Source organism: Conger conger, chromosome 1 (genome assembly GCF_963514075.1).
Source record: "Conger conger chromosome 1, fConCon1.1, whole genome shotgun sequence".
Lineage (NCBI taxonomy): Eukaryota > Metazoa > Chordata > Actinopteri > Anguilliformes > Congridae > Conger > Conger conger.
Window position 1 is genome coordinate 6506881 of NC_083760.1, and position 12553 is coordinate 6519433.

Below are 12553 nucleotides of genomic sequence, written 5' to 3' on the forward strand. Positions count from 1 at the left end.
ACGATATTTTAACTGACTGGAGGTCTCCAGTCCAGACTGGAGTCTGTGTTAAAGCTCCATCACACGGCTCAGTGGTGAAACCTGATGAGTATGACAGCTCCTCGTCACAGGAAACGAGGTGCAGTTGCTCACACTGGTCAGTAGGGGGCAGGCTCTGCTCTGGAAAGCCAGTCAGTGGCAAGAATGTCAATCTGGCCAAAGTGCTGAGACATCAGTCCCAGCTAAATCCCACCTGAGCTTGATCCCTGAACCATGCCCTCCCCAGTGGCTATCATGAAAAACATTACGTTCTCACACTTAATCATATATAACACTCACTTTAGATCACACAAAAACAAATGACCGAGCCTTCAGTCCCTTTTCTGGACAAAGCGTATGTGGAAGGTAAAGAGATAGGGCAACACTGAGGTGTCTGCTGTCGGACACGGTTACTGACAGACCACACTACAGACACATAGACTGCAGTAAAGACAGACAGTCATACAGCAGCACAGACATACAGACAGACTGCAGTACAGACAGACAGACAGACAGACAGCAGTACAGACAGACAGACAGATAGCAGTACAGACAGACACACAGACAGCAGTACAGACAGACGGACTGCCGTACAGACAGACAGACAGCAGTACAGACAGACACACAGACAGCAGTACAGACAGACTGCAGTACAGACAGCAGTACAGACAGACAGACAGCAGTACAGACACACAGACAGCAGTACAGACACACAGACTGCAGTACAGACACACATGATCGGGGCATTACTTTGAGCAGAGTGAAGCAGTGCTGGATCTTTCTCATATCAGGCCCCAGGTCCAGAGTGCAGTCAGGATCACGATCTTCCAGAAACTTCTTCAGCTGCTCCCCCAGTCTGGAGAAACACACACACACACAACTGAACACACACCTACACACACAGTGTATAAGCACACACACAACTGAACACACACCTACACACACAGCGTATAAGCACACACACACACCTGAACACACACCAATGCACACTGTACAGGCACACACACACACACAACTGAACACACACCTACGCACGCTGTATATAAGCACACACACACATGCAAGCACGCACACACACTTGCACTCACCCACACAGAAAAAAAAAACTAAACACACGCCTACGCACAATATGTTCAGTGTAGGCACACACACCATGCACAAGAACACACACACACACACACACAAACTAAACACACGCCTACACACACGCAGTACTCTGTACGTTGCCAATAAATTCTGCTCCCTAATTCTCCTATCATTTTCAAGTTGTTATTACTGGCCTACGGCAACGAGCAGACACCATATCTCAGCCTGGAGAGATCCTTAAACCAGAGTCCAGCCCAAATGAAAACTATTTACTGAGAAACCGCCACGGTTCGGCCGTTCAGGACACGAAGAAGCAGAGCTCATCTGGTGATTAACCATCGCAGGCCAATACCCCAAACATCGATCCGTCACGTTCGGACAGCCCCAGTAACTTACGGGAGGTGAGATCCACACAAAGCCAACCACGCAGACAAACAGAAAAGCCCCGCACTCAACCGAAACATCACTTCGGTGGTGGGGGGTGGTGGGGGGGTGGACGTGGAGTTTACACAAAGAACATCTTTAAACAAACTCTATAGGCTCTTTCGTCTACGAGTCGGAGAGGCCCGGAGCCCCACTTGGCTCCGTCCCGCTCTGCCAGTATCCATCAGCCGTATCGTTTGGATTGGAACGTTCTGGAAGCCCATCTCTCTCCCCGCTCTTTGGCATCCGGCTGCTCCTTCATACAGAATTAGCGAAAGAACGCGTTTAAAAAAAAAAATGAGTTACACCACCAGTGCGGAGGTATGCTGTGACTGCCTGGAGATTAAGCTTTAAAAAAAAAGGGTAACACTTCACAATATGTGAAATGGCCTTTACTAATGTAGTTATTTAGTTAGTTAACTGACTAACGACCAGCTTTGTTTATGTATTTGAACATCATCAATCGACGTTAACAACTTCAGTAGCTAATGGCAATTCAAGTTGGAATAAAAAATAACATTACATGAATGGCATTTGGCAGACGCTCTTATCCAGAGCTACGTACAGTTGAAAAAGAAAACAGTACCTGTTTTTGTTAATGGTTAACTAATTAAGTTAATCCTATGGTTTGCTAATGTATAAACATCGGTTAATGTATTTGTTAACTAACTCATGCAAAGTTCATTTTATGTTGCATTAATGTATTGGTACTCAGCCTTAATTCATGGTTAACAACCACTGTAGTTATTGTTAATTCATATAATTTAATGTAAGTTATAATAAACATGTAAGTTATTCAAAATTCAAGCGTTTCAAACTTATTTGTAAAGTGTTACCAGGTACTTTTTTGTACTTGGGTGTAATCAGCGCATAATCAGGTAAGTAAACAGGGGACTGGAAGGCCTGGCTTTGGACCTCTCTGGTCAGGACGAACACCTTAAAAACCCCCAGATCCCCGCAGGGGGGACGTTACAGGGCCTCGGGGCCGCGGGGGCGGAGACGGGGCGGAAATAATAAAAGAGGAATCAGGAGCTGAGGTGGTAAATCCATCACAGGTTTGGCAGAGGGGACGGCTTGCACTAACGGGGCGCTGGCACCGGGCTCCGGGGCGTAATGGGGAAACAGCGTGTGAACCTGGGGGGGGCGGGAGGGGGCACGGAGGGGTTAATCAGGGCCTGATTGATAGCAGGTACTGGGGCGGTCCAGCCAGAGAGGAGACAGAGGCCCGGCTGTCTTCCTCTGAGTCACGCTGCAAGTCCATATATGGGACATGTTTTTTGTTTTTTTTTGCTGCTTCACTGGCCTCAAACTGTTTTGTTTTTCTCTCAAGTAGAAAGTATTAGGTTGTTTATGGCTACAGTTTTGCTTGACAAGTGAAATATTCAATTGCCAAATCTTGAAATGAGTAAAGAATTTTTTTTCATTACACATTGTGATGTCATGAAATGTCAACCTGGCCCAATATTTATCTATTCTATTTTATTTTATTTTACATTGCACTAATGCATCCGTCAAAATGAACTGCCGCACAAGTAATGCACATCACTTTGTATCACAGGAAGACCTTTTCTGCAAAGTGGGCCTTTGCTCAGTCAACAAACTTTGTTGGCCGCGGTGCTACACTTTTATCCCTGAAAGCATTTCACGGAGGTTAAAGTTCAAGCGCTCTAGTGCCGCGTACCGCTCTTCCCAAACCCGCGAGTGAACGATACTCCCCACGGGAAGGTCTCAGGAGCGGATCAATGTTTGCCGTGTTTCTTAATCCGCACCGCCGTCACGACGGGGCCCCGTCAACAAAACAGCCCGTCGACCCGACGCCGCGGGCAGGCACCCGGGACCAGAACGGGTCGATGGCGCCGTCACTCAAAGCCGGGGCCGGGGGCTTCTGGGAGAGCGAGGATCGGCGCGGTGGAGGAGGCGGACATCCTCAGACGGCGGCGGGGGCCGGCTCCCGGCGGTAACGGAGCCAAGCGCCCGGCGGTATCACGGGCCGGACCGTCAGCCGAGCGTGTCCTGAGATGACCGCTGCTGTGGAGCTCGTTACAGACACGCAGCCCCCGCCCCCGCGCCCCCGGCCAAAACCCCCCCCCAAACCCCCCCCCCCCGCGCCACGCGCCTCCCGGCTTCCGGAAGATTCTACGCCGCGGACTGTTTTTGTTTTAAGGGATTCGTTTTCTTTCTCGTCCAATTTCAAGACCTTGAACGGCTATGGAATAATATTATTTGGATATCATTAGCGCACAGAAGAGACAAATAAAGCTGCATTTCGAATGTGCTTTGGCCTAAAGAGCTGCTGGCACCTGAAGGAGTGCAGGGAGAGGAAGGCCTGGACTGCACTGCACTGAACAACACCTGAGAAACAGGTACAGTGCTCATCGAGCACACATGGAAGATACAGGTAGGTACACAGGTAGAGACGGTGAAGCACTAAAGCCTGAGATACAGATAGAAACAGGTGAGACAGTAGTAGTACTGATCATGTGCAGGTAAAGTAGAGAGTACAGGTAAAGTACAGGTGAGACATTACAGGGGAGATGGTACAGGTAAAGTACAGGTAAAGTACAGGAGAGACAGTACAGGTGATATGGTACAGGTAAAGTGAAGGTAAAGGTGTACTTTTGCATTTCCTCCTCGGTCAGCTCATCTTCTCTCGGCTCTCCCGTCACCAAGGCCAGCTCCTCTTTCAGAGACTGGACCTCCTTCTTCAGACGTAAGATCACCTGGAACACACACACAATCCCAGCCAATCACAAACAATCACCTGGAACACACACACAATCCCAGCCAATCACAAACCATTGCCTGGAACACACACATACACAATCCCAGCCAATCACAAACCATCACCTGGAACACACACACAATCCCAGCCAATCACAAACCATCACCTGGAACACACACACAATCCCAGCCAATCACAAACCATCGCCTGGAACACCCACACAATCCCAGCCAATCACAAACCATTGCCTGGAACACACACACAATCCCAGCCAATCACAAACCATCGCCAGGAACGCACACACAATCCCTGCCAATCATAAACCATCGCCTGGAACACACACACAATCCCAGCCAATCACAAACCATCGCCAGGAACACACACACAATCCCAGCCAATCACAAACCATCGCCTGGAACACACACACAATCCCAGCCAATCACAAACAATCGCCTGGAACACACACACAATCCCAGCCAATCACAAACCATCACCTGGAACACAAACAAAATCCCAACCAATCACAATCCCAGAAAGCCTGCAATCACCCATCACCCAGCCAATCAGACATACAGTACGAACACATACACGTGAATACACACAGTGTACTGCAGTATGTCTCAGGACTCCATTCATGGAGCAGGTCAACTCTGTGTACAAGCACTGAAAGCCCAGCAGTAACTCTGTAAATACTCCATGTTTGAGACATTCATGTAAGGGCGCGTTGGGTAAACCGAGGGGACCGAATTCAAAATGAAACCTACAGGTCAAGTCAAGCCAAGAGTCATTCACACGTTCTCTCTCAGAAAAAATGCTATTTTGACTGCGGCAGCCTGTGATTATTACCATCCCGGGACAGACCCGTCCTGCAGACCACGCTCGCGGTGAAGGGCCTAAATAACTGCAGGCAGCTGGATGCTGGAGAGCTAAATTAGAGGAAGTTTTGATACTGGACAAAAATACAAACTTATATTTTTACCAAGCCCAAGACAATAATAAAAATGAATTTCCAGGCAGCGAGTGATGGGTTGACGAGTTGACAGTGGAGGTACATTTTTGTTCTTCGAGGATCAAATTTCCCAAACGTACCCTGAAAGTACAGAAATGTTCTCTTTGGGCACAAATAAGTGCCAATACGTTCTCCCAAGCAAATAAAAAGCATAATTATTTCAAAAAAAGTGCAAATTAATTACATATTTCAAGCTACAATTTTATGCACCTGTAGGGTACTGTCCCAGCAACAAGCATTTGTACCTTTTCAAGCACTTTTGGATATCTCTGGATCTGGATTTTCAGTCAGCACGTGTTGGGTTAAACTCTGGATTTTCAGTCAGTGCATGTTGGGTTAAACTCTGGATTTTCAGTCAGCACGTGTTGGGTTAAACTCTGGATTTTCAGTCAGCACGTGTTGGGTTAAACTCTGGATTTTCAGTCAGCACGTGTTGGGTTAAACTCTGGATTTTCAGTCAGCACGTGTTGGGTTAAACTCTGGATTTTCAGTCAGCACGTGTTGGGTTAAGCTCTGGATATCCAGTCAGCACGTGTTGGGTTAAACTTAGGCAGGGCAGCGCAGTGCCCATTCTGTGACTGTAAATAAAAATAAATAGCCTCGAATTCTCACCACCACTACACTGCCCTCCACCCAGCTGCAGCACGCTCGTAGAAAACTCTCTCATCAGCAGCTGCTGGTGGTGAATAAAAAGAAAAGGCCTGTAGTTATTTACATCTCCAGCGATTAAGGTTTCTGTGGCAGAAACTGGGATTCCTGGCACAGCAGGAGGGCTACCACCCACTCTAAGGACAAATAAAGGACACCAGGACAGGGAAAATAAAATCCTAATCAGACTCCTGCCGCTTCATACCTCAGTCTACATCCAGGAAGAAATTCTGGATCGTGAGGGAAACGAATGGGTGCCAACGAACAGCGGTTAACAGTGATCGGCACCTTAGCGTTAGCAGGCAGGCTACAGGAGCAACCTTTCACATGTGAAGTGTAGAGCTAATGGTGTTAGCATTAGCGAGCAGACTACAGGAGCAACCTTTCACCTGTGAAGTGTAGAGCTAATGGTGTTAGCATTAGCGAGCAGACTACAGAAGCAACCTTTGACCTGTGCAGTGTAGAGCTAATGGTGATAGCATTAGCAGGCAGGCTAAACAAACAAGCTTTGACCTGCGCAGTGTACAGCTAACAGCGTTGGGGAGGCTAAATAAGCAGCTGAGTAGGACCTGTATGCTGGCTGCCAGATGAGTTTAATGACTGAGGGTACAAATTTGAGCGGTCCTCCTAGTGCCCCAATTGGGGGGAGGGGGGTTTTATGGGTTTTACGAGACTGCAGAGTAAATTTAATTAAAAGGGGTACGTATTACACCTAGTGGCACTGCCAGTGGCAGAAACCTGTTACTGGTAGCCGGGTGAATATTCGGGAGGACGTCCCGGCGTAGGGGACGGGGGACGGAGGGGCTAGAGTACAGCAGTAAGGGGGGGGGGATTAAAACCAAATCTTCTGAATCTTAAAGTCTTCGTTTCGTCTGGAAGGCCAGAGCTCAAAGGTCGACAGTCGTGTCGACCCTGGAATGGCTGCCGGTAACACAGCTGGAACATGATGCTTAGCATTTTTCGGAAAGTCCTACCCCCAATCCCCCCTTAACCAAGGGGTTAAGTTCTGCTCAAGTTCTGCTTAAGCTCTCGCCCTGAACATGGATCGGTAGGTTGTCCCGGGAGAGTTTCCTTCACGACAGCTGGCTTCAGAGCAACACCCACCCCCAAAAATCACCCCCCACCCCCCCATCACTCTTCCTCACAGGTATGCCAAAGCAAGATAAGTCTAAGGACTCAGGAGCAGACGATGAAGTTCCAGCATCGCTGGATAACGACTCGCCAGCATTCCAAACATGCTGAACACACGGCCGCTAAAACCGCAGAGGTCGAGAGGTCACGGGGGTCACGACCCAAGCGATCTCGTAGCCGCGGTCAGACAGGACCGCGACGACGTCGGCCTGGCAGGGCCGGGACACGGACCGGGACCGCGGGCGGGAATTCCTCGGAGCGTTGCCGCGGGAAACCCGTCAGTCACGGTCCCGGCCGCGGCTCCTCCGGCCTCTCATTACGGGGGGGTATTAGTGCCTGGCTCGCGCTCCGCGGCTCTGATGTCATCGCCGGGAAGCCTCGGTCGCGGCCGGAGAAACCCGCCCGTGCGAGGCCAGGCCCACGCCCGTCCGGGAATAGGGCTGACGGGAAACGCAAACCCGCTGGGCGCGACACGTGACCGGTGACATCGGCGCGTCCTCGCCCGACCCCGCGGGAAGGAAGGGGAGCAGCGTCTCCTCTGAGGGGCAGGGCGGTCCCCTCTCCTCTGGGCTCGGGGGATATCTGCGTTTCGGGGGACTGCGCCGTTCGGAACATAGGAAGAGGACTAGCATGCGTGTCACTAGCGTTACCCTTAACAGATACCACCATTTCTTGCTACATCTGGGCAGCTGGCAGCCGTGCGTCTACCATATATGACTGAGACCCAGGAGGCCGGTGAGTCAAGACCCGAGGTAGCCACGATAAGATCCGTGCAGCTGTTGGACCCGTGAGCAAGGCCCTTAACCCAGCATTCCTCCATGGGAGATTTTCCCCTGCTTAGTCTAATCAACTGTAAGTCACTAAAAGCATCAGCTGAATACCCGTCATGTAATGTAATGTAATGGATCTGGGGACATCTGTTCTTTTGGGGGCTGTGTCCTTCGGAGCAGAAGAGGAAGACCGCATGCGTGTCGCTACCGTTTCCCTTAGCGGTGTCCGCCATTTTGTGCAAGATTTGATGTGGAACGTATCGTAATATACTGGAAACCTACCGGCCCCCGGCAAACAGCCCTGGACATGCATGACCCCCCGTCCCCCACACACACACACACACACACACACACCCCCACAGGAATTTTAACGCCCGGTTCTGAGAGATTTCCCCCGGCGGTGTGCGAGAGTCACAGGTATGCGCTAATCAGGCGTCTGGTCTGGGAAGGGCGGAACATTCCGGGCTCGCGGGTCAGCTGACCTCTGGGCCAGGGCATGTTGGGGGGGGGGGGGGGGCATTCTCCTGTGGAGACCCTGAATCGGGGGCTTTGGTGGGATAAGGATGAGGAAGAGGAGGACAAGGCAAGGTAAAGTTCAAAGGTCAAACGAGAGGCCTCAGCAGCGTTCTGAGCTGGCCTGGTTAGCGCGCCCCCTTCTCCTCAGTTTCACATCCCGCAAAACCAGAGAGAGACGTCACGAGGACTCGTGGCCAGAACTTCCGTTCTGTTATTGAATTTTCTGGTTGAGATGTACCCTCGGCTCCGGGCCGGCCCAGCGGGAGGTTTTCGGCCCCCTGACGTGGCCCAGTGAGCCCCGGCCGACAGAAGCCAGACGGCGCTGAGAGCGTCAGGCCTACTTAACCCGGGGTCAGCGGGCAGGCCGGGCGGGCGGGGCGGTCCAAACCCGCACCACGGCGCGCCTTTCAATTTAACGCCGCCGTCGTAGCGCCGCCGGGCTGCCTGCGGAGTTCTGGTGCGAGCGAGGTCCAGATCGGGGCCTGACCTCCGCGCCAGACACCCGAGCCATCCACAGGCAACCGCGTCTTAAAAACCATTCACATACGGCAGTAGAAACCCGGTAAGAAGGGTCATGCACTTCTCGGTCCTGCCAAAAGCCAAGTTTGGCCGGCTCACGTGGGGCAGCAATAATTGGCTCGCTGCTCCAGAGGGAGGGACTTGGCAGGGTTATTAGATCGCCGCACAACAAGCACCTCGGGCGCCTCGGAATCACGGCAACGGGCACGAGACGAGACGGCTTGAAGAAGGCGTGTCGCTCTCATTCGGGCCGCCGAGGGACGGGGTACGGGCGGTACATCTAATACGACTACCTCCAATTGAATCAGACGAGGTACAATTGGCTACCAAATTGGGAGAAAAAGGAAAAAATCTGAAAAAAAAAAAAAACAAAGAAGGGTCATGCACAACCTGTGCAGTGGAAAATCTCTACGCAATTAATTCTTCTAATTTTTCCCTTTGCAGAAGGACATTTGTTTACCTGCATAAAAAGGTGAAAATATAACCAATCGGAGCACTACTAGCGCAGGCACGGGAGAGAACGAGGTCCCGGACAGTCACGGGTGAAACCGAGGCGATACCCAATTGGCCGAGAGTTTTTGGTCACCACAGCAACCGCATGACATTCAGAAACTCTTGATTGACGGCGTGATTTACATGGGGCTAAGCTACATGACTGGGACCCGGAATGCTGGTGGTTCAAGCCCCGGTGTAGCCATGATAAGATCCGCACAGGCCCTTGAGCAAGGCCCTTAACCCGCCATTGGTCCAGGGGAGGATTGTCCCCCGATTAGTCTAATCAACTATAAGTCGCTTTGGATAAATGTGTCAGCCAAGAAACAATGATGTACTTGCACAGAGAGACCCGGGAGGCTACTGCGGCCCTTCCTGGGGTCATATCCAGCTGCGGTTAGAGCTCTTGGAGCAGCAAGGAAGACCAAACCCAGACCGTGAGCGAACGTAATCCCATCCGAACTGTTGTCCGACTGACGGTTCAGGCCCACAATTATTTATTACGCATTTCAAAAATTGCGGAGACAGATCTTAAATTATATGTTTAAGATACGTCTGATGAAGAGACAGACCTTGAAGGGCTAATAGATGATCGCCGATGGTGGGTCTGATCCTCGTAGGAAAAAAACGCAACATCTTGTAAACCTTTTTCTCCGACCGCAGGCACATTGTTTACTGGCCGTGGAAAAGCGCTTTTTGTGATTTCTTGGCCATTATTTCCCCCTGCAGAACACAGTGGACGGACGGGGGATTAAGATAGATACGAGCGGATTAAAATAAACAGGCATTTTTTCCACATTAACGCACGTGCGTCTCCGTCCCGGCTGGAGCCATCGGCTTCCCCGCAGAACGTGGCAGTGATGGAACGCCGGCAGTACCCAGAATGCACCGGGGGCACGGACAGCTCACGGCGGGGAGCTGAGGGGCGGGAGGGCGGGAGATGGGAGGGACGTTTCCCGAAAAGACATCGCACCTCCGCCTGTTCCTCAGGGCCAGAGCCCTGTCCCATCCCAGCTCATCCTTCCTCTCCTTTTGAAAAGAGGGCTGGAGCAAAGAGACTCCACAACCAGCTGTGCAGCATCAATCTGCAACACAGGGACCCTGTTCCCCAATCCGTCTCCATCATGTGTCTGCTCTGTGCGTGTATGGGGAGGGGTGTGTGTGTGTGTGTGTGTGTGTCTCTGGTGAGCGTATGGTGTGGTGTGTGTGTGTGTGTGTGTGGTGAGCGTGCGGTGTGGTGTGTGAGTGTGTGTGTGTGAGAGTGTGTGTGTGTGTGTGTGTGTGTGCATGACTGCAACTTCACTTCAACTGATATACTCACAGTTCATTGGATTGAACACATAACACATAGCATTGCACAGCATTGCCTCCTTTAGCAGAAATAAATGCCAAATTTCACATATTGTGAATCAGTAATACTGACTCAATGAAACACTGATTCTATCAGTGTTACACACAGACACCAGGCCTTACAGCACTGCTACATTAAGGCTTGTGTTGTGAAATATGACAGAGACTGTTAGTCCTCCTTGTTTGCTGCATGATGGCTTTGGCACCCTGTGATCTTGTTCTTATCTCCAGTGTTAATATTGCACACTTCTGAAGCTCCGGTGTTGCACAGACACTTCAACATGCACACACACACACACACACACACACACGTACTGTACACACACAGATACATTACATACACACACTTCTATATGCATGCACACACACACACACGCACACGTACTGTGCACACACGCACACACACACACACCCACACGTACTGTGCACACACGCGCACGCACGCACGCACGCACGCACGTACTGTGCACACACACACACACACACACGTACTGTGCACACACACACACACCCACACGTACTGTGCACACACACGCACGCACGCACGCACGCACACACGCACACACACTTCTACATGTAGGCAGGGCCGCAGGCTCTTTCCTATTTCTGGACAGACAGACTGGTGACATAACTACATGATAGCAAACCGGTTTACGGTCGTTGTCCTTCAGTGCTTAAACTTGGACTAAACACCTACCTACCGACCCTGTACTTAGCCTCAATAAATCTAAAACCTCTCCAACCCTTACTTACTTCTCTGACTGTGCCTAACCATTAAAACGAAAGCTGAGCTCAAATTGTGTGGACAGCAGTTATTTGTTTTACGAGTTGTTTTAGTCGCTAAACACACGGCCGTGGAGCTTTTCTGGTGCTGGACTGAAATTAAACTCACTTTCATTACACACACTGGATGAGAGCTTCTGCCAAATGCTAAAAATGTACATGAAAAATGCATAGAATTTGATTGGTTGGAGGGCAGAAATGCTTGAGGTTTTCAAGACTCGGCTTGATACGGTGCTAGATACTATCTAGCTTTAAGGCAGACTAAGCAGTAGGTACACTTTAGCGCAGAGTTTCTCAACTCCAGTCCTCGTGACCCACTTGCCAGAAGGTCTTCGTCGTAACCAGGGACTCACACGCCCGCTTAAATGACTGAACCAATCAAACCACAAAAAAACGCCCTTTAATCAGGTGTGTGTGTTCCTGGTTACAACAAAAACCTTCTGGCAAGTGGGTCCCAAGGACTGGAGTTGAGAAACGCTGCTTTAGTGGTGGGAAAAGGCGAACATCGCTGGTCTGAGAGGCCTGTTCTCCTCGTCATGTTCCGTTATGGGTGTAGGGTGCCGGTGTCGCAGCCCGGCTGCTGTAGAACATTCCGGAAGGTTCTCTCTCTCTCACCAGAGCGGGGTCCTGCTCCTCGTTCAGCCGCGCCTCGTTCTTGATGAGCGCCACCCGCTGGGCGAATCGGCAGGTAGAGATGGACTCCTGCAGGCGAAAGGGCAGTCAACGTCATGGAAACGCCGCTACAATCACGTGGGTAGTTTAACTATCCTGAAAGAGCGTTAGGCACTACACAACCGTGAATGGAGAAGGACAGCACTCATTGTGTTATTAGTTTAACGTTACCTGCGCTGGTAAATAGACAGGACAACAATGGCCTATGTCGGTGTCATATTGCTTCTAAAAACATCCAGTATGTCCCTCCGCTATTGACCGCGGAAAAAGCTGGGAAAATTGAGGAATTGCCGGAAGGTTCTGTCAAAAGGTTGCGGTGTCGGGTATTAAACGCTGGCGGAGGCAGAGATTTCCGTCGGTGTCTTGCTGAAATACATCACCTATCCAGTGTGCAAACTACGACCATGTTAACAC

The 12553-nt window shown here is 50.6% G+C and overlaps 1 protein-coding gene across 1 annotated transcript in view; it reads right to left on the reverse strand.

The window, feature by feature from the left end:
- kif6 (kinesin family member 6) overlaps positions 1-12553 on the reverse strand; it is a 103029-nt gene that overhangs the window by 62377 nt on the left and 28099 nt on the right. Inside the window, exons 9-11 of the mRNA XM_061257196.1 lie at positions 12083-12169; positions 4144-4247; positions 769-874 (exon numbers count right to left, since the gene is read on the reverse strand). Coding sequence (XP_061113180.1) covers positions 769-874; positions 4144-4247; positions 12083-12169 — 297 coding nt within the window. The remainder of the gene's footprint in view (positions 1-768; positions 875-4143; positions 4248-12082; positions 12170-12553) is intronic.